The 26,815-nt window shown below is 37.1% G+C and overlaps 1 protein-coding gene across 5 annotated transcripts in view; it reads left to right on the top strand.

Moving 5' to 3' along the window:
* The window catches only part of Topbp1 (DNA topoisomerase II binding protein 1), a 77,923-nt gene that overhangs the window by 32,805 nt on the left and 18,303 nt on the right, over nt 1-26,815 (top strand). For all 5 annotated transcript variants that reach the window (XM_021244535.2, XM_087186165.1, XM_004834249.4 and 2 more), the window contains 12 exons: nt 5-294; nt 4,577-4,750; nt 4,997-5,106; nt 9,175-9,298; nt 10,148-10,294; nt 10,405-10,507; nt 14,537-14,729; nt 16,612-16,832; nt 19,169-19,335; nt 19,541-19,652; nt 20,854-21,017; nt 22,733-22,870. In XM_021244535.2, coding sequence (XP_021100194.2) covers nt 5-294; nt 4,577-4,750; nt 4,997-5,106; nt 9,175-9,298; nt 10,148-10,294; nt 10,405-10,507; nt 14,537-14,729; nt 16,612-16,832; nt 19,169-19,335; nt 19,541-19,652; nt 20,854-21,017; nt 22,733-22,870 — 1,943 coding nt within the window. The remainder of the gene's footprint in view (nt 1-4; nt 295-4,576; nt 4,751-4,996; nt 5,107-9,174; nt 9,299-10,147; nt 10,295-10,404; nt 10,508-14,536; nt 14,730-16,611; nt 16,833-19,168; nt 19,336-19,540; nt 19,653-20,853; nt 21,018-22,732; nt 22,871-26,815) is intronic.

Here is a 26,815-nt window from a genome sequence, read left to right as displayed (position 1 = left end):
ATAGAACAAAGATTGGAAACCAAAACAACAAATGGTGAAACTCTAAATCCAGGTAGTTCAGCACATCCTGGCAAACATGTGGAATCTCTCAGAAAAATGGCTGTTACACCTTTGGATATGAACCGCTTTCAGAGTAAAGCTTTCCATGCTGTGCTCTCACAGCACACTGGGAAGGTTCCAACCGAGTCTCCAGCAGTAGGAAAGCCACTTCAGAAGGAGCCCTCAGTACACCTGGACACGCCGTCAAAATTTCTGTCTAAGGACAAACTTTTCAAGCCTTCATTTGATGTGAAGGTAAGGTTTAAAGGGTAGTCCTAGAGTTAGAATTTTACAGTTGATAAAGCCTCAAACTCTGCAGTTTGTTTTAAAGTTTTCCAGAGATGTTGGCAGGGAGATTCATAGTATTGAATACTAAAGAGTTTAGGTAACAGCTGTTGATATGTCTGGTGTGAAATCAGGACATCTTGGTTCAAGTCCTAAATCTGCTATGAACTATGTAACTCTAGACCAGTGATGGCAAACCTACTGCCCGCGTGCTGCTGTGGCTGTTTATATATCATTGAAAGCACTAAAAGGTTCGCCATCACTTGTCTAGGCAGTTTATTTAACTTACCTGAGCATCAGTTTCTCCTTTTATACAAAGAAGATAGGATTTGCCCTGAAAATTGACAGGTTTATTTTAAGGATCAAATGAAAAAGTATGGTGAAATGATTTAATGAGCTGTAAAAATAATGTAAACACATTCCTGTATACGTATAGATTCCATGAGTGCATCCAGGGCTTGCTTTCTGAAGATGTCTGTAGCATCACCTTCCTTTTCAGTCATTTCCCTTAGGGGAGATGAGTTGATTCTGTTTCTTTGTTTGATCTGTTGGCCTGGCTTCCTTTCTGAAAAATTCTTTTGCAAATCAAAGGCTAATGTAACCTTTTCAAATGGTTTCCTTTTATTCCCCAAAAAGATTTTCTTCTCTTTTCCTTGGTAGTTTTTTGGCTTTTCAAGTTGCTGTTTAAACCATTGCATATGATTTCTTTATCCATGAAACTTTACAAAATTACTATACCCATTGATCTGTTGATGTTTTGCTTCTTATAGTGATTGATCTCTTGAAATAGCATAGGGTTTTTTTTTTTTTTGGTACTGGGGATCGAACTCGGGTTCTTGCGCTTGCACAGCAGGCGGCGAAACCATTGAGCTAAATCCCCAGCCCAGCATAGGGTTTTTAAAAGCAGCATTTTAATGTTTGGCTAGTGTGTTTTAGTGCAGACTTATGGTAAAGTTTACAGATTGTTCATCTCCAGAAAATAAAGACTAATTGATACCCAGGAAAGTTTTTTCCAAGCTAATTTATGTCTTTATCTTTGAAAAATTTTAGTGACTGACACGGGGAGAAAAGTCTTTATTGTAACAAACTCAGAATACTGAGCATGCATATGAAATCTCTTCTGAAGTAACATACTGTACTGTGGTTAACACTCTTGCTGAAATAAAAGAATCTCTGTCTTGGGAACTGTGAGATCTGGAATGGGCCTTTTTGCCTCTTGCTGCCTTTTAAAACTAGTTAACCTCTTTAGGGTTCATTACTTTTATCTAAAATCAGAACAAATCCAGATGATCTCTATAGTCTCATGGCTCACGGTCCCTTTGAATAGCAAATGAAATAATATTAGTAGGCAAGAAAGTAGTCAAAATATTTCCTGTCGTTTAGACCGTTCTTTTATGGCTACCTTGCAGTACAAGTTACAGTTCTGAAGTAGTCTCACTACAAAAAACAAAATCAAAAACCACACGTTAAGATTTAATTGTTTAGAATTACAGTTTATTTTGCAGTGTCTCCGCCCTCCTTCTTTTTCCCATTTTTGGTAGTATGTAAAGTAATGCTTCCTTTTCTAATCATTGGTTTATCAAACTGAAGTGATATATATTGAGTTCTTTATGTAAAACATAGCTGTGGCCTGGAATAATGACAAAATTATCCATTTATTAGGCCTTAAGAATAACAAAAAATTACCTCTTAAAATTAATTTTTTATTGGCATATATTATTGCTAGGCATGGAGATTAAGTTGTGTAATACCATCACTCTGGAGGACTGAGGCAGGAGGATTGCAAGCTCAAGCTCAGCCTGGGACAATTTAGCAACTTAGAACCTCTTTGAAAAATTTCTTTTTTAAGAAAGGGCCTGGGATATATAGCTCAGTGCAAAGATCCTGAGTTCAATCCTCGATACCACAAATAAAATAAAATAAAACAAAACAAAAAACTACAATAAATGTATTACTAATTGAATAGCAATGTTAACAGTTGAGAATCCACTTCGCTTTTTTTTCACTGTTGCTTTCTCCCTTTTTCATAAGAGGTGACACTCCTGCTTCTCACACTGTAGTTTTGTTATACTTGTTTCTGACTTTTAAATAAACGGCAGCATATGTATTATTTTGAGTCTGTTTTGTTGTTTCTGTTCATCTTTCATTTAGGATATTTGTCCATGTTGCTCCATGTAGCTATGTTATTTACTCAATTGTATGGATTTACACAGTTTACATTTGTAGTACTGTACGGGGGATGAGCATTTGGGTGGTTAGTAGGCTTTTTATTCTTACAGAATTATGTTACTATGAACATTTTCCATGTCCCTTGGAATATGTATGTATGTACAGTATGATATTTACCTAGATAGGAGGTTACTGGGCTATATTTTACTGTTAGTAGAGAATGGAAAACTGTTTGCCCAAGAAGTACCAGGTGATACCTTTACCAGTAAATAGTGTAGTAAGAGTATCTAGTGGTCATCCTAGCAAACTTTTTTTTTTTGGTAGCTGGGATTGAACGCGAGACCTTGCACTTGCGAGGCAGGTGGCAGCACTACTGAGCTAAATCCCTGGTCCCCCCTAGCAAACTCTTAGTTCTATAAGTTGTTTTATTTTCTGACTTTTTACTTGGAAATAATTTTAATAAAAAATTTATAAAAATAAAAATTCATATACTGTACTCTTTAAATTTGTAGTGTTTTCATTATAATCTTTTAATTTCCATCTGGAAGGACTTTTTAAAAATTTCTAGTTCTATTCCATTGTGCTTTAGGGTATTGTACTATTTTTACTTGACAGAACTTAACACGTTTTGTGCTCTGATATTTGATGGATTTTTTTTTAGAGTATTCTTTGAGAAGATAGTATATAATGTTTACCTCAGTGCATAATGTTTGGTATATATCCAATATATCAGGTGTGATTGAAAAATATGATGAATGTTCAATTTATTTTTTTTTTTTTGGTACCAGGGATTGAACTCGGGTCCTTGCGCTTGCACAGCAGGCGGAGAAACCACTGAGCTAAATCCCTGGCCCAAATGTTCAATGTTTTAAAAAATTTATTACAGTAAAATACAGACTGCCTTTAATCCCCCTCAAAATTCTCCCCCTTTCTTTGAATATATTTATCCCATAATTCTTACCACTTTCTGAATTAGTTCCAGAAATCCTCTTTCATGAGTGTCTATAGTTTTGCTATTATGGCTTCCTTGATTTTCTGAACCATTTAAAACATTTACCTTTCAATGTCATTTTGGCTTTGAGGAGGCACCGGAAGTAACACAGTGCCACATTTAGTGAATAGGGTAGATGAGGATGCATCCATCATCATATTTTTATGAATCTGGTTTCTGGTAGATGGCACTTGAAGGCTGCATTCACCTTATTTTTGATCATGTGAAAGAGGGGTCCCAAAACTGCTTCAGAAACTGGCAAGAACAATGGGCTAAGTGCATGTGAAAGCCAAGTGGAATATTTTGAGGGGGATCAATGGCAGTGTGTATTTCACTATAATACATTTTTAAAATTTAAACACACGCTGTGTTATTTTGATCACCCCCTATACATCCAGAAGATCAAATTTATTGATTACATTGTATAAACATTTTATATCCTTTCCTATTTTTTGTCCATTTCACCTATCTTGTTTTAAAGTTTCTTATTGATGTTTTGTTTCTCCTGGTCTCTCACATCGTTTTTCATTTAAATAAGTAGTTGCTGTGTTAATCATTGGGACGAGGTTAAATATATTCTGATGTGTACATGGATGTGTAGATATAGAAGAAATGAGCAAGCCGCTTGGGCGTAGCTTCCTCCCAGAAGTGGGTACTTTGGGAACAGGGATGTATTTTATACAACTGAAGATTTTTCACAATTCTCAATTCATTCTGACTTCTTTCTGACTTCTAATTTATCTTATTTATATCCATTCTCGCGTGTTTCCTTATGTGTGTGTTTTTTGTGTCCCTTTAACTATAATTTTAACTCTTTAGATTCAGGTAAATGTGGCATGAACTGTTAAAATCTAAGCCTAGTAGTCTCCTTGAACTGGTTTACTGGACAGTAGGGATTTTTTTTCTTAGTATACAGATATAAATTATAGTTTATTCTTTTTGTTGTTGTTTGAATGAAAACCAGAGATTAATACCGTAACACATTAATTTTGAGGAGTTCCTTTCCCTCTTTTTATACCCCTTGGTCCTCCTCCCTCTCTTCCCTTCCTATCCCTCACCACCCGCCCCTCCAACTTTCCTTCAAATACGTAGGATGCACTTGCAGCCTTGGAAACTCCAGGAGATGCCAGCAAACAGAAAAAGAAACTGAGTTCACCACTCTCAGAAGTCATTGTCAGAAATTTGAAACTTGCTTTGGAAAATAGCTCTCGAAATGCTGTCGCTCTTTCTGCCAGCCCTCAACTGAAGGGTACCCAAATGGAGAAGGTAGGCTTGTTCTCTCTTTTTTTTTTTGAGACAGAGTCTTGCTGTGTAGTTTAGGCTGGTCTTGAACTCACTATGTAGACCAGGCTGGCTTTGAACTTGGGGCAGTCCTGCCTCAGCCTCCCGAGTGCTAAGACTACAGGCATGCACCACCACGCCTGGCTGCTCTCTTATTAAGTGGAAATTTTAGTTAAAACGTTTCAAACAATGTCTAATCTGTTTTGGGGGGGGGGGTTTCCCCATGTATAGGAAGAAGCTCCAAAGCCACTTCACAAAGTTGTGGTATGTGTGAGTAAAAAACTCAGTAAAAAGCAGAGTGAACTAAATGGAATTGCAGCCTCTCTAGGAGCAGAATACAGGTAGTACACATCTTTTTGTTTGTAGATAATATGGCCTAAGAAAACCTAGTTACTGTGAACATTCTCAAGAGTACATGATGTTTGCTTTTTAGTTTATAATACTATCTATAAAATCTCTCCAGTTGATTTTTTCTTTTTTTTTTTGGTACTCGGGATCGAACTCAGGTCCTTGCACTTGCGCAGCAGGTGGCAAAACCACTGAGCTATTACCTGGCCCTCTCCAGTTGATTTTTAACTTACCATATCCTTTGAAAATGTCCTCTAATTTATCTGTTCATGTGTATGTATTTCTTAGGATGTATTCAACAAATATCTGATTGGGGTTTTTTTTGGTACTGGGGATCGAACTCAGGACCTTGCGCTTGCAAGGCAGGTGGCAGAACCACTGAGCTAAATCCCCAGCCCTCAGCAAATAATTTGAGAACCTGTTTTGTTCCATTCACTATTCTAGAAACTTGAAATTCATGAATGATCAACATTTAAGAGTTCCTGTGTTCAAGAGTTTATAGTCCAGTAATCCACTGGGACCTGAGATTAAGCTTGTTTTTACTGTAATGATTTTCAGATTAGAGCTCTTCTATGTGTAGTACTAAGTACTCCAGGGCCCTCCTGAATTAAGATGGTCTGTTTTCAACATGTTTTAATTTGTATCTTTTTTCCTCTTAAGAGAAAGGTTTTGGGCTGGTGATGCAGCTCAGTGGTAGAGCACCTGCCTAGTGTTCATGAGGCTCTGGGTTCAATGCCTAGCACAGCGAAAGTCAGACAGACACAGGGTCTTGCTATGATGCCCAGGTCCTAGTCTTTTTAGTATTTGGAACTGGCTAATTTGTGTCATTTCTGACTTTGGAGAGATATCTGTTAGACCTGCCATCAGTCTGGAAGCATAAGCCAGAGACAGCTTCCTAGTTAAAGTTCGAGAGATTGCTTTCTCTCTCTGTTGATCACTAGTGTCCAGCTGTCCATAGGTAGTATAGTGGTTGGCTTTATGGATGATAGTTTGAGAAATACATTTAGTTTTATCTTCCCCTTTAATCTTATTTCAGTTAGTTTTCTACTTGATAAATAAATTGGCCCAGGAGAATATAAAAATAAAATTTATCTGTAATAGTTATAAGCATCTAAGTGTTTATGTACCTGTTGTGAGCTAGTGAAGCTTTCTTATTATTTGTATTATCTATTTATAATATCCATAATTGTATAGTTATCTGTTACTACATTTTTATTACTGGTTCCTGAACATCACCTTTTTTCTTTCTCATTGTACCATATGGAGGGTATGTTTTATAAGACTTAAAATGCCAGTCCTTTCAATATTAAAAAAACAGAATTTATTGTTGAAATTCCTAACCAGAATTTAACTGTTCAATTACAGTAATTTAAAGTTTACATTAAGTTTTTTCTTGAAAGCCAGGCAGGATGACACACTCCTGTAATCCTAGCTACTGAGGAGTTCAAGGCAGAAGGATCAAAAGTTCAAGGCAAGCCCGAGCAACTTAGTAAAACCTTGTCTCAAAAATGACGTATCTCAGTGGTAGAATGCCCTTGGGTTTGGTTCCCACTACCACAAAAATAAATAAAAAATCTGTTCTTGAAATGGATTTCTCAAACTTGGTAAATAATTAAAAGACAAGAACCTTTTAATAGTCAGGGTTACAATATTTATGTATTCACTTTGACAATCCATTCTGAAATAAAGGTATCCTAAGTGTGCCCTTCCATGATCTAGGACCAGAATGTCTTGAAGAGATTATCTGATACTGTCTATTCCTACATGGTTTTGTTAGGACATTAGAAAATCATGCAGGATATGGGATACTTGTGTGACTATTCCTTAGAATTTCTAGCACCTCTGGACCTTACCACATAGCGTAGTACCCTCCAGTATATGAACACATTATTTTAACAACCAAAGTCACCCCCACAAATTTCTAAAATACGTCTTGGAGCAAAGTTTCACCTCTTGGTGAAAGCACTTACCTGGACCAGGTCAGTGGGCTGGTCATCTCTTTCTGTAGTAAAATTTCAGTGGAACCTAGCCATGCCTGTTATATATTGTGTTTGACTGCCTTCACCTAAAAAGGCAAGAGTTGAGTAGTTGCAAAAGAAATTGACCTGTAGGGCCTAAGGCATTTACCAGCTAGTCTGCAAGAAAAATTTGCCCATCCATGATCTGTACCATCTACAACCACTAGTAAAGGACCTCAGAGCACCAAAACACATTCTTTCCATCTTAATTATCACAGTGATGTTAAAAGGTAAATCAAGTTGATTCAAGCAAAAACTCCTCTATTTTTCTGAATTATCTGGATTATTTAATATATTAAGTAAACTTTCCGGAGATCGTGGCACATGCCTATAATCTCAGCACTAGGGCAGCTGAGGCAGGAGAATTGCTAGAATTCAAAGCCAGCCTAGGTTACATAGTGAGTTCAAGGCCAGCCTGGACTACATAGTGAGACCCTGTCTCAAAACAAACAAAAGGTTTATTTAAAGGAAATACTAAAGTGCTAATATCTAAATATAATAATTTACCTCAACAGCAGTTACAGACAGTTATTAGCACTAATGAATTAGGGTATATTTTTAATGTTTTTTTAAGGATGTACAGAGCACTGGAAAATAGAGATGCTTATAATTGAGATGCTTGTTATATTACTTCGTAAATTTGCTTAATTTTTACCTGTTTGAAAGGTTCAGGGATATTTGTTGTTTGGGGAATGGAAAACATATTAAGTGTTCACAAAAAAATTTATTTTGGTAATTTTTTTTTTTTTTTTTTTTTGCGGTACCAGGGATTGAACTCAGGACCTTGCACTTGCAAGGCAGGTGCAGTGCAACTGAGCTAAATTCCCGGCCCCAGTTTTGGTAATTATATTTAGAAATACTTTTTTTTTTCAGACAGGGTCTCGCTATGTAGCCCAGACTGGCCTTCAACTCTTGGTGATCCTCATGTCTCAGCCTCCCAAGTGCTAGGATTACAGGCGTGTGCCACCATACTCTGCTAGAAATACAATTTTTATTTCTCTTTCATTTTTGAGCTTTGGAAAGATGACATGTTTTATATTTTTCAGATTATTTTCCTAGAATATTACATGGGAAGAATTAGGAGATTTTACCACACTGAGTTAACAGTCAAACTTGGCTCTACTACTTACTGAATATCTTCAACAGATTCTTTACCCATGTTTCTCAGTTTCTTATCTGTAAAATGGATATAATACCAGTGTGTCAGGGTTTTTGTGAGGAGTGAATGCGATGATGATTGGAAACGTATTTAGTCTGTTGTGGGACATAGAGCAAATATATAATGAATAATGACAACCAACAACCAGAGGACAGATTTGGATGCTTTGCAACATTTTGTTAATTTGAAAATACCTTTATTGTTGCTATAAAGTGATACACATTTTGAAAGAAAATTAAAACAGTTCAGAAAAGTATAAAGAAAGAATATCATTCGAAACATCTTAGTCACCTTGTCCTTGGGGACACAGTAACCAACACCCACAACTTAGAGGAGGAGAGGTTTATTTTAGCTCATAGTTTATAGTGTAGTTCCATAGTCCTTGGCTCCAAGGCAGGAAGGCATGGTGGAAAGCTCTGGTGGAGATGAGCTGCTCACACCATGACAGCCAGGGAGCAAAGAGTAAAGGGAAGAGCTGGAGAGGGAGGAGATACACCCTTCCAGGCCACACCGCCTGTGGCCCACCTCTTAGATCAGGCCCACCTCCTAACAGCACATTTAGTTATAAATTCATGGCTGGACTAATCCACCAGTGAATACAGTGCCTCATGATCCAGTCACCTCCAAAAAGCCCCGTATACTAGCTCATGAATCTTTGGGTGACATCTAGATATAAACCATAAAAACGTATCTCTGTATTTGTATACCTTAAGATATATCATAAAATTTGTCAACGAGTAGAGTATCAGTTTGATGGTCTTGCTTACTCTGGTTCTGAAAGTTTTGTGTAGGTCAAGGTATTCTATTCATAGTGAATAGTGATCATCTTAACAAGTGTGGCTATTTCTTTTAATTATTCATTTTCTTTTATTTGGTTGTTTCAGGTGGAGTTTTGATGAAACTGTGACTCATTTCATCTATCAAGGCCGGCTAAATGATAGCAATCGAGAGTATAAATCTGTAAAAGAAAGAGGAATACACATTGTTTCAGAGCACTGGCTTTTAGACGTAATGTTTTCCTCCCTCTCTTTTCTTTAATTGAAAATGTATACAATCATTTCAGAGTATAGTGAAGATCAGTGTATGTGAAGAAGTTTGATAATCTTGGTTAACTGGAGGCAGGCACATCATGGCAAGAGCACATGGTAGACACTTACCTTGTGGCTGGGAAGTAGAAGAGAAAAAGAGATTTGGGGTCCACTGTGCTCTTCAAGGGGATGCCCCCACACATTTCCTACTAGGCCTTAACTCTTAGTGCTAGGCTGGGCATTTGGGGGCACAGTTCACATTGCTTTTGCTTTTTCCTTCTTTCTTTTTTCCTTCAGTACTGGGGATTCAACCCAAGGACTGCTGAGCTACATCCCCAGCTCTTTTTGTAAATTTTATTTTGACACAGGGTCTAAGTTACACAGACTGGCCTTGATCTTGCAATCCTTTTGCCTTTGCCTCCCAAGTAGCTGAGATTATGGGTGTGTGCTACCACACCCACATTCTTAAGATCTTTAAATACTTAACAAATCTTTAATGAGCACTTTTTTTTTTTTGGTACCAGGGATTGAACTCAGGACCTTGCACTTTCGAGGCAGGCATGGTGCCACTGAGCCAAATCCCTGGCCCTAATGAGTACTCTTTCTGACTCTGATTCCTTTTGCTAGTTAAAAATGGTATGAATGAAAATTTTATAATTTGAAAATTTCATATAAACTTTCACTGTAAACTGAAATTCTTAAAACTAACTTCGTGAATCTTTGCCATCTTACAACATACTATATTGATCGTTCTTATTATCCTGCTTAATATCAGGTAGTTGCTAAGGTTTTGCTCAGTTCTGTTTTAAAGCACACCTTTGTATTTCAGTGTGCTCAAGAATATAAACATCTTCCAGAATCCCTTTATCCTCATACTTACAATCCCAAAATGAGCCTGGATATCAGTGCAGTGCAAGATGACCGACTCTGTAATGGTCAAGTACTTTCAGCTATTTCTGCAGTAAAGGACAGTGAGGTAGGTGGTGTGAACAACACATATTTCTCCCTAAGCAGAATGTAAAATCATGGATTTCTATAAGAACGTATGGCTCCATTTCAGAAATTATTATTTTTCTCTTTCAATAGCTAGATCATTTGACTATAGAAGAAAATGATGTCGACAATATGACTGCCAGTAACAAAGAATCAGCACTGCCAAATGGAAGTGAAAGGAATGATTCTAAAGGAGGTAAAATGTTTTACAAAAAGAAAATTTTTATAAATACGGATCTTGTAAACAAAATACTTCCTTCAGATCAGATGGAAAAAATAAAATTAGTTATGTTGCTGAATACTAGCAAAATGTATATTTGAGGATTGATTCTGGATTCTTTGAGAATTATTAAGTAATAATTTGTAAAATTGTAAATGATTTAAGAGTAACACTTGTGGAACTTATAAAACTAGGTATTTCACAGAGTTAATGTGCTACAGCTCTAATCCATTAAAAATAGGAATTAATGATTTTTAAATAATTCTTTGTTCTAGATCTTTTCGGTGATATTTTAGTTTCATATGTACAATGTATCCTAACATTCACTGGTTTTTTTTTCATATTCACATAGTTTTAAAGGTACAGAAGGAAGTATGAAGTTTCCCTCACCCTTGTTTCCCAGTGTTAATTAGTTATCTTCCTAGAGCTGTTTTATGCCTATTTAATTATATATACATTAAATATGTTTTCTCTTTCCCCATCTTTTAAAAAACCTGTAAGTGTGAACTAACATATTTTGTTTCTGTGGTGTTTGGGGATCAAACCCAGGCAAGGCCTTATGCATGCTAGTAACGCTCTACCACTGAGTTACATCACCAGCCCCCGTGTATGCTCTCTTATACCCTGATCTTTTTATTTAATAGTTCAGCTTGGGGATTGTTTCATACTGATATAGGCAAACAGTGGAGATATAGTACTGCAGGGTTAGTTCCAAACCACTGCAAATGTCACAATAAAACCAGTCACATAGATTTTTATGGGTTTTTTAGTGCATATAAAAAAGTCTCTTGAGGATGCAGTAGCATTATGCCTTTTAAAATATATACATCATTTAAAGACTTATATTCAAATGAGACGGCGAACAAGGGAGGGGGAAGGAAAGAAGGGACAAGGAAAAAAATGGAAACAAAGCTTTTGTAAACGAGGGAAAGGGGTTGAAGCGGTTTGGGGGAGGAATGGTAAAAAAAGAAGCAAGATATATCATGTACAGGTATAAATTCTCTATAATGAATGGTATCATGTATATCTAAAATGTGCCGATAAAATAAAACATGCAAAAAAACAAAACTTTTATTGTGGGCTGGGGTTGTAGGTCAGTGGTAGAGTGCTTGCTTAGCATATGCAAGGCCCAGAGTTCCGTCCTCAGCACCTTAAAAACAAAAAACTTTAAAAGGGGGGAAAAAATGCTTTATTGTTAAAAAATGCCAATGACCATCCGAGCCTTCAGGAAGAGATAATCTTTCTGCTGATAGAGAGTCTTGCCTCTGCTAACTGATCAGGTCACAGTAGTTGCTGAAACATTTGCCACATTGACTCTTCCTTTCATGAAAGATTTCTCTGCAGCATGCATAGTACAACTTCTTTCCAAATTGGAGTCAAACCCTACCTCTGATTTGTCAAATAAGCCTATATAATATTCTTGGGGTTTTGGGGGGGAGTTGTTTGTTTTTGAGACAGGTTCTCTGTAGCCCTCGCTGGCCTCGAACTCTCAGCAGTCCTCCTTTGTCAGCCTCCCCAGTGCTGGGATTACAGGCATGGGCCACCGTGCCTGCCTTTGCTGTGTAATATTCTGAATCGTTTATTTCAACAGTGATTACAGCATCCTCATTAGAATAGATTCCATCCCAAGAAACCACTTTCTTTGATCACCAGTAAGAAGCAGCTCCTCATCCAATAAAGTTTTATCATTGATCTGTCTTGCCTTTTTATGTAATTTCCTCACTGAGCTTAATCATTTTTAGCTTTTGATTTAAAGTTAGAGGTAAAACTCTTCCTTTCACTTGAACATTTACAGGCCTGTGTAGAGTGTTAACTGGATGTTAACTAATTTCAATATTGTTTCTCAAGGAATAAGGTGGTTCTAGGAAAGAGAGTGGGAGATGGGGAACAGAAACACTGAAGATCATTGTTCACATATCACTGTAACAGATAAAATTGTAAGGAAAAAGGTTGAAATATTGTGAGAATTAACCAAAATGTGACACAGACACAAAGTGAACATAAGCTATTGGAAAAATGGTGCTGATTGATTTACTCAATACAGGGTTTCTACAAATCTTCAGTTGGTAAAAAATACATTGTGTTTGGCTGGGGATTTAGCTCAGTGGCACTGCACCTGCCTCGCGAGAACAGGCGTTCAATCCCCAGTACCCCCAACCCCCAAAATACATTTTGTTAGCAAGGCGTGGTGGGGCACACCTGTAATCCCAGCACTTGGGAGGCTGGGTGGCAGGAGGATCACTTCAGGTTTGAGGCCAGCCTAGATTACATAGTGAATTCAAGGGCTGGGGATTTAGCTCAGTAGTTCCACTGCCTGCCTCCAAGCCAAGGACCAGAGTTCATTCCTGGTATCAAAAACAAACAAACATAGTGAATTCAAGGCCATCCTGAATTGCATAGTGAACAAACCAAACAAAGAACAAAGCAAACCAAAAAATACCAAACAAAAGGCCAAAACAAAACAAAAAATACCATTAATTTGTTTTCTGTTGTTGTCATACAATACTGAAGGCTGGACAGTGCATAAGGAAAAGCAATGTATTTAGCTCAGTTTTGGACCTGAAAACCCATGATTGAGCAGCCCCATGAGTTTGCTTCAGATGAGAGCCTTCCGAGTATATCACATCATGATAGCTGGCATTAGGCTAGAGTGTTTATGGCTGTGGGGGAGACCACGGGAGATTCTGGGGCTAGGCTTGCTCATTTTATAACAACTCACTCTCTTGGGCAGGGGATTTAGCTCAGTGGTTCCGCCGCCTGCCTCTCAAGCATATAAGAACCTGAGTTCGATCCCCAGTAACCAAAAAAAAAACACAACTCACTCTCAAAGGAACTAACTGGAGTCTGCTGAGAACTATATTAGTCACTTTTAAGAGTGGTGCCCCACTTGAGACCATAATGGTAAGCAAAATTAGACAAAAGGTTAAATATCACATGGTATCTCTTACATGAGAAACCCAAAATATATGTAATTTAAAGAGCAAAATAAAAGATGATAGAAAATAGGGAAATAGACCTTTTACGGATTGAAAAAGATCTCGGGATGGAGGGAGAATGGAGTGGGGTCAGGGGAAGAAAGACAAGACATTATGCATATGTATCAGCTTCCCATGATGAATGTATTTATTATATATTGCAAACTTGTACTAATAACCTAAAGAAGGGGGGCAGCATCTCTAATGACCTAACCATCTTCCACTAGGCCCTACTTAAAAATTCTACCACTTCACTGGGGACCAGGCTTCCAGGCCATGAATCTTTAGGGATATACTCAGACTGTATCCAAGTCATAGCACACAGTATTTGTGAAGCATAATAAAGTAGACATGACTGTACATAAGGACCTGCTTCAGTCTTTTTTGCTTTTTAAATTCACCTAGTAGTCATTGTATGGTGGCCCTGCTTTATTTTCCCATCTCTTGTTGATTGGCATTTATAGGTTATTTTTAATTTCTTATTATTACAGTGCTGCATTTAATAACTTTATAGATATACCTGCCCTCTTTGATAGATTAGGTATCTTCTGTTTTCCTTACTTAATCTACCCTACCAGAGCTTTGCCTATGACTTTCCTACTTAATTCCTCTCTGTTCATTCCAAAATCAATGTCTACTTTAATGTCTGTTAAAAAAGTCAAAAGATACGTATGTTGTAGCCTGTGTTTTCAGCAACTGTAGTTGAAAGTGAGGCACATACTTATGTGACTGTCCTGGATGTTAAAGTGGTACACGCTATGAGAATGGGTCTTAAGCAGGCAGGGAACTCTACAAAAGGGCTCATCACTACAGATCTTTGAAGGGCTTCCTAATTATTTCATGTGCCATCCTGTGGTAAGGGCTATCTTATATTCTGTGGAGTTCATAGCCTTAGAATATTACTATAGTCTTTGATAATTATTTAGTAAGTATCAAGTCAATAAATTTGTGTTGAACCAGATCTAGACAAAATAGTTAATGTGGTAAGATGCTCAGAGAAGTTTACCTTGATTGCTATATTTGTTTCAAGCTCTGACACAGACCTTGGAGATGAGAGAGAACTTCCAAAAGCAGCTGCAGGAAATAATGTCTGCAACTTCCATAGTGAAACCCCAAGGTCAGAGGACTTCCCTGTCAAGAAGTGGCTGTAACAGTGCCTCTTCAACCCCCGAGAGCACTCGGTCCACTCGAAGTGGACGGAGTAGAGTCCTAGAGGCACTGAGGTAGGTACCTATCACTGATGGGAGAAATATTAGGTGATTTAAGAGAGGTACCTGATGACTCAGTTTTATGAATTAGACTAATTTTGTTTTTGTTTTGGGGTTGGGTTTTTTTTTTTTTGGTACCGGGGATTGAACTTGGGTCCTTGCGCTTGCGAGGCAGGCGGCGGAACCACTGAGCTAAATCCCCAGCCCCTTGTTTTTGTTTTTTAAATAAGTAGTAAAGCAGAAGTTTAGAATGTTAAGACCAGTGAAAGTACTGTATTCCTGGGGCTAATTTTGTCCAAATAATATGTAATATATTCCATTTTTCCTGTGGGTTTTGGCCTTCTGCTGACTAGATTTTCCTCTTTCTTTACATTGCTCCTAGCAGCTTTAGAGTTCTTACTTGGAGGTAGGAGGCTGACAGAGAAGTTTGTCCCATTGTAAGCACTGACTCCAGAAAAAGGCATGATTGATACTTTTTATTGCCACCCCTGAGATAGAAATGATTTTAAGATCCACTTTACCTGATTTAAATGATAGAAGTGATTTTAAGATCCACTTTACCTGATTCACTTTTTTTATTTTTTTATTTTATTTTATTTTTTGGTACCGGGGATTGAACTCAGGACCTTGCACTTGCAAGGCAGGTGGTGGAACCACTGAGCTAAATCCCTGGCCCCAGCTTTACCTGATTTAAAAGGCCCCTCTGTTCTTTAGTATTAATATTAAACAGTGAGTACACACACACATTTTAAAGTTATTTCTTACTGGAACTTTGCATGCAATTGTACTTTTTACAAAAAGATCTATCTTCTAGGAAAGATGGTTGTGGTCCTTAAACTTACCACATCTTTCTTGGCACTTTGTGAAGCAATTCTGCAAGTCCTCTTTCATTAGTGTCTTTATGAAGTGTGATTAAAAAAAAAATAATGTGATTTTAAGTTCAGTAACATAACTGTCTTGATACAGGAAAATTCTCTTAATTGTGTGGTGAGTGTTATGTGATTATATTTTCTAGTTGATTAATTGAACTATCGGTTTTCTTTTGCTGAAGACAATTCTTTATATCAGTACTGAGAAAAGTAGCTTTTGTTTGATATACTGCAGTTTATGTTTTATCATTATGGAGAACTTAAGTCTTGTGCCAAGTCAGGGTAAATAAATATACTCTGAGAATAAAAGTCTACCTTGTTTTAGAGGCCAAGGAACTTTCAGGTCATTATCAATCAGCCTTGGTAAACTGTTTTTACTAAAATATAGTAAAACATAGCTGGCATTCTGTCATCCTCAGATAAAATTGTTATGATTATACCAAAAAATTCAGTGTAGGGTTGGTCTACCTTAGATTCTGGGTAATACGGTCATCAAGGACCAAAAGACCTTCTCAGGGGCCGGGGATGTAGCTCAGTGGTGCCACCACCTGCCTCACAAGCGCAAGGTCCCAAGTTCAATCCCTGGTACCAAAAAAAAAAAAAAAAAGATTCCCAGAAGGGAGGCTTTCCAGTAAACTTCTCATTTAATTATTTCAAGTGATAAAAATACAATTATTCAGCAAAGTAATCACTGTTTTCTAAACATTACCATGTTTTATGTAATGAAGAAATACAGGACTTTTAAATGCAGCAATTATTTTAGAATTTTTTAAAAATTTAAGTGTTGAACTTTCCCTTTGACATTTAAAAACACAGGCATTCAATCAAAATGTTTACGTTTATGGGAGAAACATTTCAAAAAGAAAACATTTCCCTGGGTTCATTTATTCAGTAAATACTATCACATGCCTACTTTGTGCTAGATGTGGGCATATAAGAGTGAACCACGGATTTTATAATCTTGTGTGTTTTGCGCATTTGGATTTTGTTGTGGATGTTGATTTAAAATTGTCGCTTTTCTTCCTTAGGCAGTCTCGTCAAATAGTACCTGATGTTAACACAGAGCCCTCCCAAAATGAACAGATCATTTGGGATGACCCTACAGCTAGGGAGGAGAGAGCAAGGCTTGCCAGCAATTTGCAGTGGCCTAGTTGTTCCACACAGTACTCTGAGCCTCAGGCTGATGTTAAAAAATTGGAGGATTCTCCTTTTCAGGAGCTTTTATGTGATTCGAAAATTGCTGAAAAAGGTACTAAGAAATCTGTATACTTGTTTGTATTAGGTACATGTTGACCTCTTAAAGATAAGCATGTTATATTTCCCTGACTTGTACAATTAAAAAACTTTAGATCTTTTGGATTTGGGTTTAAATTAAGAGTCAGAAAAATAATTTATAAACTGAGGTACTTTAATCAGTAAATTTAAGAATATATTTTGAGGGTGGGAAATTTAGCTAAGTGGCACCGCACCTGCCTTGGAAGCGCAAAGTTCTGAGTTCGATCTCGGGTACAAAACAAAAAGTATATTTTGATAATTAAATTTGGAGATTTATGATTAGGCCTTTTTTCCCCCATACTTCATTCTAGTCCTTTTTTGCACTTAATTCTCTCGCTATCATCTCATTCTCATTTGAGTCTTCTGCATTCTACCCAGCATATACTTATATTTGCTCTTTGAATTTTATGAGATCTTTTCTGAATTCTCTTATCTTTTTCTTCCTGAATTTTAATTGTTCCCCAACCCCCACCCCCACTGTCTCTCCTGTATGCTTTTTGTGGTGCAGAGAATTGAACCCAGGGCCTTCTCATGTTGGGCAACTGCTCTATCCCTGAGCTGCATTCCTAGCCCTTCCTTAAACTTTACCTTGAAAATATGCTTCTTATCATCTTTTTTCACTTCTTTTTCACCTTGCATGATTATTTTCTACACTTGATATATAGACTTATCTCTGCTTCTCATTTTCTCCAAGTGAAGAATTGCTTTCATTTTACAAATTTGGATTATACTTTACTGATGAAAGCTTAGCAATTAAAGAAAGGATTAGACATTTGTCCTTTTAAAACTAATAAATTGCATATACTTATATGTTCTAGAAATAAGATTTTTTGTTTTTGCTTTTTCATTTTAGTACGTATTTGCAGTACATTATGATTACATTTATCATGAGTTTGTACATGTACGTAACATCTGAATTCTTTTTTATCCCTTTCCTCATCTATCCCTCTCTGCTCCCTCCAACTCTTGTTGCTCTTCCCGTTTGAAAAAGTTCTGTTTCCAATTTTGTCTTTGATTCTCTTTTAATCACTTTTCCTGTCCTTCCCTCACCCCACCCTCCACCTCTTGTTCCTCTTTCCCATTTGAAAAAGATCTCTACTTTCTATTATGTAGCCTTTATTTATAGTTTGAGTTTCTCATATAAGAGAAACTATGTAATATTTAAACTTGTGTCTTGATTCATTTCATTTAACATTATGGTCTTGAGGTGCATCCATTTCCCTACAAATGCCTCAAGATTATCCTTTATGGCAGAGTATAATATATCCATTGTGTTTAACTGCCACATTTTATTTATCCATTTATCTGTTGATGGACATATAGACAGCATCCAAGATTTAGCTATTATGAATTGTGCTGCTATAAACATGGGTATGCATGTATCACTTGTAATATGACAACTTTAACTCTTTCAAGAAGATTCCTAGAAGGGAAAAGCTGGATCGAATGAAATTTCTATTTTTAGTTTTTTTACTGATCTCCATAGTGGTTGTACTAGTTTAATTTCTGCCAGCAATTTAGAAGGGTTCCTTTTTTCCCCGCAGCCTCACCAACATTTGTTATTATTTGATTTTTTTTTTTTTTTTTTTGGTACCAGGGATCAAACTCAGGTCCTTGTGCTTGCAAGGCAGGCATCGGAACCACTGAGCTTAATCCCCAGCCCAATTATTATTTGATTTCCTGATGATCAGCATTCTTTCTGGAGTAAGATGGTGTCTCAGTGTTGTTTTAGTTTACATCTAATGTTCAGCGATATGGAACATTTTTTCATGAATTTATAAGTCATTTGGACTTCTAAGCAGTACCTATTTATTTTGGTTGCCCATTTCTTGATTGGTTCTTTTATTGAGGGGGGGATCTAGTTTTTTTGAATTCTTTGTATTTCTAGATGTTAGTCCTCTGTTTGAGGAATAGGTGGCAAAATTTTTTTACCATTCTGGCAAAAATTGTTTCCCATTCTGTCTCTTTACTCTATTGGTTGTTTCTTTTGCTATGCAGAAGCTTTTTAATTTGATAATGATCCTATTTCTTGATTATTGGTATTATTTCTTGTGCCATTAGCGTTCTGTTTGGAAAGTCCTTGCCTATGACTATGTCTTTCAGGAGTTTTGCCCATTTTATCTTCCAGCAGATTAAGTGTTTCTGTTTTAATATTTAGATCTTTGATAGGATACTTCTTTTGCATGTACTTTTTACATTGTGGAATTTGTGTTTGATTTCATCTTACATAAGACAGATGAGAATGTATCCCAGGATTTGTTCTTGGTTGTATTTGGATAGTATCACACTGCAGCATTTTACTGCCCTCAGCTATTAGTGATCCTGGAAACAAAGGTGGGACTGAAGCCCCAAAACACCCAGCCTTTGAAGAACTGGAAACTCCAACAAAAGACAATCATCTGATCCCTACACCTCAAGCCCCCAGTATTGCCTTCCCCTTGGCCAATCCACCAGTGGCTCCGCACCCTGGAGAAAAGGTGTGTTGACCCTTGTTAACCTGATACAGCCTTAGGATATTGCTATTATGCTGTAAGAGAAGTTTGTTGTTCTCAAAGGTGCATCAGATGATGAGAAGTCTGCATTTCCTTATATTGTATTATTTTTGTATTTGGTAACTCAAAAAATGAGTAAAATGTCATTTTAAAATGTTAATTTTTTTCTTAAATATAACTTCTGTTCTAGATTGTAACAATAGAAGAGACTCATGAAGAATTAAAAAAACAGTACATATTTCAGTTGTCATCTCTGAATCCTCAAGAACGCATTGATTATTGTCATCTGATTGAAAAACTAGGTACCAGTATTTTACCTAAAAATGGCTCATTATAGTAACATTACTTGGAAATTAAATATAGTGAGTATTGATATTATTTGTAAGGTGTGGAAATGAGAAAAAGAATATGGGTAATTTGTTTAAGGTGATGTAGTAAGTCATGAGAGGTTTGATTTTTTTTTTTTTTGAGAGGTTTGATTTTATAAACTCCATTCTAAATCTAAAGTTACTAGGTCATGGGACTTAAAGATTGAAATTGAAACCAACAAGATTGTAAGGTTAAGAGTTTCCTGTATCAGAGCATTTGTTTATTGATGAAACCTTGCACAAAATCAGTGAAATTATATAGGCTTAGAATAAAACCACATTTTAAAAAATAGGACATCCAGAGACGAACACCTTCTCTTGTAAAATTACCCTTAGCCCTAGTGGTCAGGCTCATCCCCTGCGTCTGAAGTAGCATAACTGGAAGCATGAGCTAGTGTGCTATGGCAACACTGTCGGGTAGGAATAGGACATGAGCCCATGTGCCATTTTGCAGTTTCCAGTAGCTACATTTTTAAAAGTAAAAAGATACAGTTGAAGTTAACTTTAAACATACATTTTATTTAACTTCATTAGTATATATTTTCAGTATGTAATTGGTGTTTTATATATCAGTTTGTATAAAATATCAGTGAGATTTTCCAAAGTTTTTTGTACTAAGTTTTTGAAATCTGATACATATTTATAACACATCTCAATTTGGATTAGTTGTTTGGATTAGGTGTTTGATCACCACAGGCTACAGTTCTACAGAGTTAGAAAAATTACAGTATGGCAACTTAAGCTGATAGCTTGACATGGAGAGAGAGAACACTAAGAAATCTTCAGGCTGGATATGTAGCTAAGTGGTAGAGCACTTGCCTAGCATATGTGAGGCCCTGTGTTTTATCCCCAGCACTGCAGAATAAAGAGAGGGGAGTTGTTGGTTAAAGTGTAACAGTGGCAAAGTTTTGATAATTTATACGTAAGTAGCTAGTGTATGTGTTAATTTTACTACTTTATTTACTTTTGTATTTAAAAGTTTTAAGTAAAATTTTAACATATATATGTATGCATAATCAAGTTTTTTATTTAAAAAGTTCAGTGCTTTTTATTTATAAATAATTTCTATGCATGGTTGAGATTGTATTTTTCCCATAAAGAATCAGTAAAATACAATCAATTTTTCTCTACTAAGGTGGGTTAGTGATGGAGAAGCAGTGCTTTGATCCCAGCTGTACACACATTATTGTGGGACATCCACTGAGAAATGAGAAGTACTTGGCTTCCGTAGCAGCTGGGAAGTGGGTGCTTCACCGTTCCTACCTGGAAGCATGTAGAACTGCTGGCCACTTTGTACAGGTGCGTATTCATGTTTGTGTGAAGGGTTAAAGTGTTGTCTAAAACATAGACGATACCTGGATAGATGTTACCAGCCTTCTGATACTCTCAGTAGTAAAGTAAGAAAAAAGTTAACAGAGCCAGATTCAGTTTTTTATTCACTTTTTAAATTATTGAATTGGAATGTTAGTGATTTTTAATTGAGATAACATTCTCAATATGAAAAAAGTTTCAGCTGGGCATGGTAGCATGTGCCTGTAATCCCAGCACTCAGGAGGTTGAGGGAGGAAGATTTCACAATTTTGAGTCCAGCCTGGGCTACACAGTAAGTTCAAGTCTAGCTTGAACTACGTATCAAGACCCTGTCTCAAAAGAAAAAAGAGTTGGGCCAGGGATGTAGCTCAGTGGCAGCGCTCCTGCCTCGTAAGTGCAAGGTCCTGAGTTTGATCCCCGGTACGAAAAAAAGGAAAACAAGTTTCAAGATTATCACTTTTATCTTTTATCTTTACCTCTAGCCCATTAAATATTAATTAATTATTGTGAACTGACCATCACAATAGTATTCACCATGGTTTTCTGTGTTGGGTTTTGGAGACAAGGTCTTGCTATGTAGCCCAGGAGGAACTTATCCTCCTGCTTCTGCCTCTCAAGTGCTGGACTACAGTTGTGTGCTGCCATACCTGGCCACCCATGTAGTTTTTGAAATTTTTAATCAGGGATTGAATGTAGGGATCTCTTCTAGAGCCAGATAATTGAGTCTTCTGTGCCTGCCTTCTCTGAAACCGTGTCCTTACAGGAGATGAAGGCTGGTAACCTAATATTACCAACTGCCAAGGTGTAGTTGCCATATGTTTCTAGAAATATATGCAGTATCCTTCTGGTTTGTATTAAAATCTAGATAAGAAGCTGAGTGTGGTGGTGCTTGCTTGTAATCCTAACACTCAGGAATCTAAGGCAGGATGATTAGGAGTTCCAGACCAGCCTGGACTACAGAGTTTGAGACCCTTTCTCAAAAAAAGAAAAAAAGGGACAGATGTACTTGACTAAAGTAATTTATATCTCATCCATGTGCACAAAATATTTACTAACTAAACAATATGGGGCTTTTTTGTTTGTTTTTTTGAGGCAGTCTTGCATTGTAGTTCAGGCTGGCCTTGAACTCACTCACTATGTAGCTCCAGCTCAGGTGCCTCAGCTTTCCAAGTGCTGGAATTACAGGCATGTGCCACCACACCCAGATAAGTAGTATTTTTACTGTTTGATACTCTGTATAGTAAATCCTTGACTTACGAACTCAGTTTGTACCTGGGGACTAGTTGTAACTCAGATTGGTCAGTGAAGGCTCAGGCTCCTACACAACCTTCAAAGTCCCTCTTCTGTATACAGGCAGATCTCAGTATCCTTAGACATTGGCCTAGGATTTCTCAACCCCACAAGAAAGGATGTTATAATGTTTCTTCCAGAACTCTTTAAGGGTTAAATCTATCTGAGACCATCTAGAAGGTATTTAGATCATAACTCAAGACTTTGTTCTTAAGTTAAAACTAAAATTACAGTCGTAACCCAAATTGTTTGCATGTCAGGCCAGTCATAAGTTGAGAGTCCACTGTACTTTTTAGGATTGAATGTATAGCTTTCATCTTATCAGATTGAAGGTTCCTTGAGGGCAAAAACCTGTTTGTAGCCCAGTGGCTTCCATTTACTGTAGGAACTCACTTATTGGACTAACTCTCTAGGAAGACGACTATGAATGGGGAAGCAGCTACATACTTGATGTTTTGACTGGCATCAATGTACAACAACGAAGACTAGCACTTGCAGCAATGAGATGGAGAAAAAAGCTCCAGCAAAGACAAGAATCAGGCATTGTTGAGGTATTAACATATATGACAATATAGGTAATATAAATGGCATTCAATATTGCGACTATTGTAGTTTTGTTTTTAAAGAGAATATGCCTGATCAGATAATTTGACCTGTCTCTTATCCCTTGGTTGATATGTTTAGGTTGGACATTCTAAGTTGAATTTAATGTTAATTCCTTTTTCTTCTAAATGTATTTGGCAATAAGATACATAGTGTTATGATTTAGTTCTAAGTGTCCCCCAAAACTCATGTGTTCAGAGGTGGGGCTTTGGAAGGTCATTGAATCATGGGATTTCTATACTCATCAGTGAGTGGATTGATCCACTGATGAATTCACACCCGAATGTGCTATTAGGAGTTGGGGCCTGGTTGGAGGTGGGTTGCTGGGGGTGTGACCTGGAAGAGTGTATTCTTGTTCTTGGCCCTTCCCTCTTCTCTCTGCCTCCTGGCTGCCATGGGGTAAACAGCTGTCCTCTGCTTTGCCCTTCCACCAGGCCTTTCTGCCTTGAAGCTAACCCACTGCTCTCCATAGATTTAACTGAACAGTGAGCCAAATAAACCTTTCTTTGTGGGTATCAGGTGTTTTATCCCAGTGACAGGAAAGTGACTGATTATTTTTTTTCCCCTTCAGTACTGGTGATTGAATCTAGGGCCTTTTCACTGAGCTACATCCCCTGCTCCGCCCCCCCCTTTTGAAACAAGATCTCACTAATCTTGCTATGTTACCCAGGCAAGGCTTGAACTTGGAATTTTCCTGCCTTAGTCTCCTGCTAGGATTACAGGTACCACCATGCCTAGTGATAGTTTGGTGGCTTTTTAAGAAATAATTTATATATGTAAAATGTGGCCCATACCATATTTCTTCCAAAGAATCTTTTTAGCTTATAGCTTCAGGGGTTCCTAACATGGGTCCGTAAAGTCACCCAAAAATGAATTTGTACGTCAGATTTAGGAAGGCTATGTAATTTGCACAGATAGGGAAGATGTATCCTTACTTTCACTAACTTCTAATTGAAAGTTAGCATCTCCTTTAATTATAAATGTAGGCAACAAGTCACAACACTTTTAAGGGGGGTTAAATGGATATATTTTGATCATGTCCATCCTATTACCTACTCTTATAAACTCCCCCCCTTGTTTCCTTCCACTTATCTGATAATGGGATTCTGCTTTCCTGTCATCTTTTTTAAGATTCCACGTTATTAGGGAGGATATGTGATATTTGTTGAGTCTGGTGTAATTTGCTGAACATGATGATCTCCAGTTCTGTCTATTTTCCTGGAAATGACAATTTCATTTTTTTGAATAATACTCCATTGTGTATACGTGGTATATACACATGCACACAGCATTTTCTTTATCCACTTATTTAGTTGGTGGATACTAGGCTGGTTCCATATGTTGGCTATTATGAATTCTGCCACATTAAACATGATTATGCAGGTATCCCTGTAGTAATGCTAACTTTAATTCCTTTGGATATATACCAAGGAGTGGTATAGCTGGATCAAACCATAGCTCTATCTTTAGTTTTGTTTTTTGGGTTTTTTTGGTACCAGGGATCAAACTCATGTTCTTGGACTTGCGAGGCAGGCAGCAGAACCACTGACCTATATCCCTGGCCCTATCTTTAGTTTTTTGAGAAACCTCTATACTGATTTCCATAGTGGCTCTACTAATTTGCATTCCCATCAGCAGTGTAGAAGGATTCTTTCCCCCTCCCTCTGACATTCTCATACTTGGCAGCATTTATTGTTGTTTTGTTGTTCTTTGGGTTTTTTTGGTGTTTTTTTTAATTTCATTTTTTTCAGATCTTTTTTTATTAGTACATGTTGGTAGTACATAATATTTATATTCCTTGTGTGGACCTGGAACATATACATGACACATCTTAATTCTTTTTTCATCCTCTTTCCCTCCTCTTGCTCCCCTCTTTATCCATCTCTTGGTCCCCTTCCCCTCTGAGAAAGATTTATCTCCCTACTTCCTGTTATCTTATATTTTGCTCATTATACCTTAGGTTTCTCATATAAGAGAAACTATGTAATATATAAGCTTATGTATCTGATTTATTTCACTCAACATTGTAGTCTCAAGGTACATTCATTTTCTTACAAATGACTCAAGATTATCTTTCTTTTTGGTAGTATTACACCATTGTGTGTAAATACCATGTTTTCCTTATCCATTCATCTGTTGATGGGCATATAGGCTACTTCCAAGATTTAACTAATATAAATTGTGGTGCTGTAAACATAGGTATTCATGTATCACTGCAAAATGATGTTTTCTTTTTTGTGTGTGTGCCGGGAATCGAACTCGGGACCTTGTGCTTGCGAGGCAGGCGCCCGAACCACTGAGCTAAATTGCCAGGCCCAAAATGATGTTTTTAACTCTTTCTGGAAGATACCTAGTTGGGTCAAATGGAATTTCTAGTTTTGGTTGAGGAATCTCCATACTGATTTCCATAATGGTTGTACTAGTTTACCAACAATGGAGAAAGGTTCCTTCCTTTTTCCCTGCAGTCTTGCTGGCATTTGTTATTATTTGATTTCTTGATGATGGTCATTCTTTATGAGATATGATAGAATCTCAGTGTTTTTTTAATATGCATTTCTCTATTGGCCAGCCATGATGAACATTTCTCCATGTATTAACCATTTGTACTTCTTTTGTTAAGTATCTATTCTTTCACTTATCCATTTTATGATCAGGTCTTTCATTTTAAGGGGGTTCTGTTTTTTTGAGTTCTTTATATATTCTAGGTATTAGTCCTCTGAGAAATAGCTGGCAGAATTTTTTTCCCATTCTGTAGGTTTTCTTTGCACTGTGTTGATTGTTTCTTTTGCTGTACAAAAGCTTATTAATTTGACATGGCTCCTATTTCTTGATTCTCGGTATAATTCCCTGTGCACTGGGGGTTCTGTTCAGAAAGTCCTTGCCTCTGCCTATGACTTCAAGAGTTTTACCCATTTTGTCTTTCAGCGGGTTAAATGTTTCTGTTATAACATTTAGTTTTATCCATTTTGATTCTAGTTTAGCACACGGTGAGAGATATGGATCTAGAGTCAATCTTCTACATATGGATCGCCAGTTTTCCCAATACCATTCATTAAAGGGCCGGGGATTTAGCTCAGTGGTTCCACCACGCCACCTGCCTTGCAAGCACAAGGTCCTGAGTTCGATCCTCAGTACCAAAACAAACCCATTCATTAAAGAGGCTTTCCTCCAGTGTGTTTTTGGCCCCTATGTGAAAGATGAAACAATTGAATATGTTTGAGATAGTTCTGCATTCTCTGTTCTGTTCCATTGATCAACATCTGTTTTGGTGCCAGTACCATGCTATTTTTATCACAGTACCTTTGTAACAAGTTGAAGCCCAAGATTGTAATGCCTCCTGGTTTCTTCCTGTTACTCATGATTGGTGGTATTCTGGTGGGTCTGTTCTGGTTCCATATGAATTTTAGGATTGTTTTCTCCAGTTCTTTGCAGAATGCTATTGAACTTTTGACTGGAATTGCATTATCTTTGTATCAGTTTTGGAAGTATGGCCATTTTGACTACATTGGTTTTGCCTATCCAGGAACAAGGCATATCTTTGATTTTCTGATGTCCTCCTCTTTTGAGCTCCTTTTTCAGAGTGCTGTAGAGGTCTTTCTTTTTTTTTTTGCACCGGGGATCAAACTCGGGACCTTGCGCTTGCAAGGCAGGCACCAGAACTACTGAGCTAAATCCCCAGCCCTAGAGGTCTTTCACTTTCTTAGCTTAATTCCTAAGTATGTAAATTTTTTGGTGCTATTGTGAAGGTGTTTGTGTTTTTTTTACATATGTAGAAGTAATTGTTTTATTTTATTAATTTTATTGGTACATTTTAGGTATACAATATAATGACATTCATCATTGGAAATTTCCACCTTTGCATAATCCATTTCGGTTCTTATTTCTTCCCCACT

Source organism: Heterocephalus glaber, unplaced genomic scaffold, assembly GCF_053883595.1.
Source record: "Heterocephalus glaber isolate CG9 unplaced genomic scaffold, H.glaber_assembly_v1.0 deba00001504, whole genome shotgun sequence".
NCBI classification, from domain to species: domain Eukaryota; kingdom Metazoa; phylum Chordata; class Mammalia; order Rodentia; family Bathyergidae; genus Heterocephalus; species Heterocephalus glaber.
This window is presented reverse-complemented; position numbering and strand designations above follow the sequence as displayed.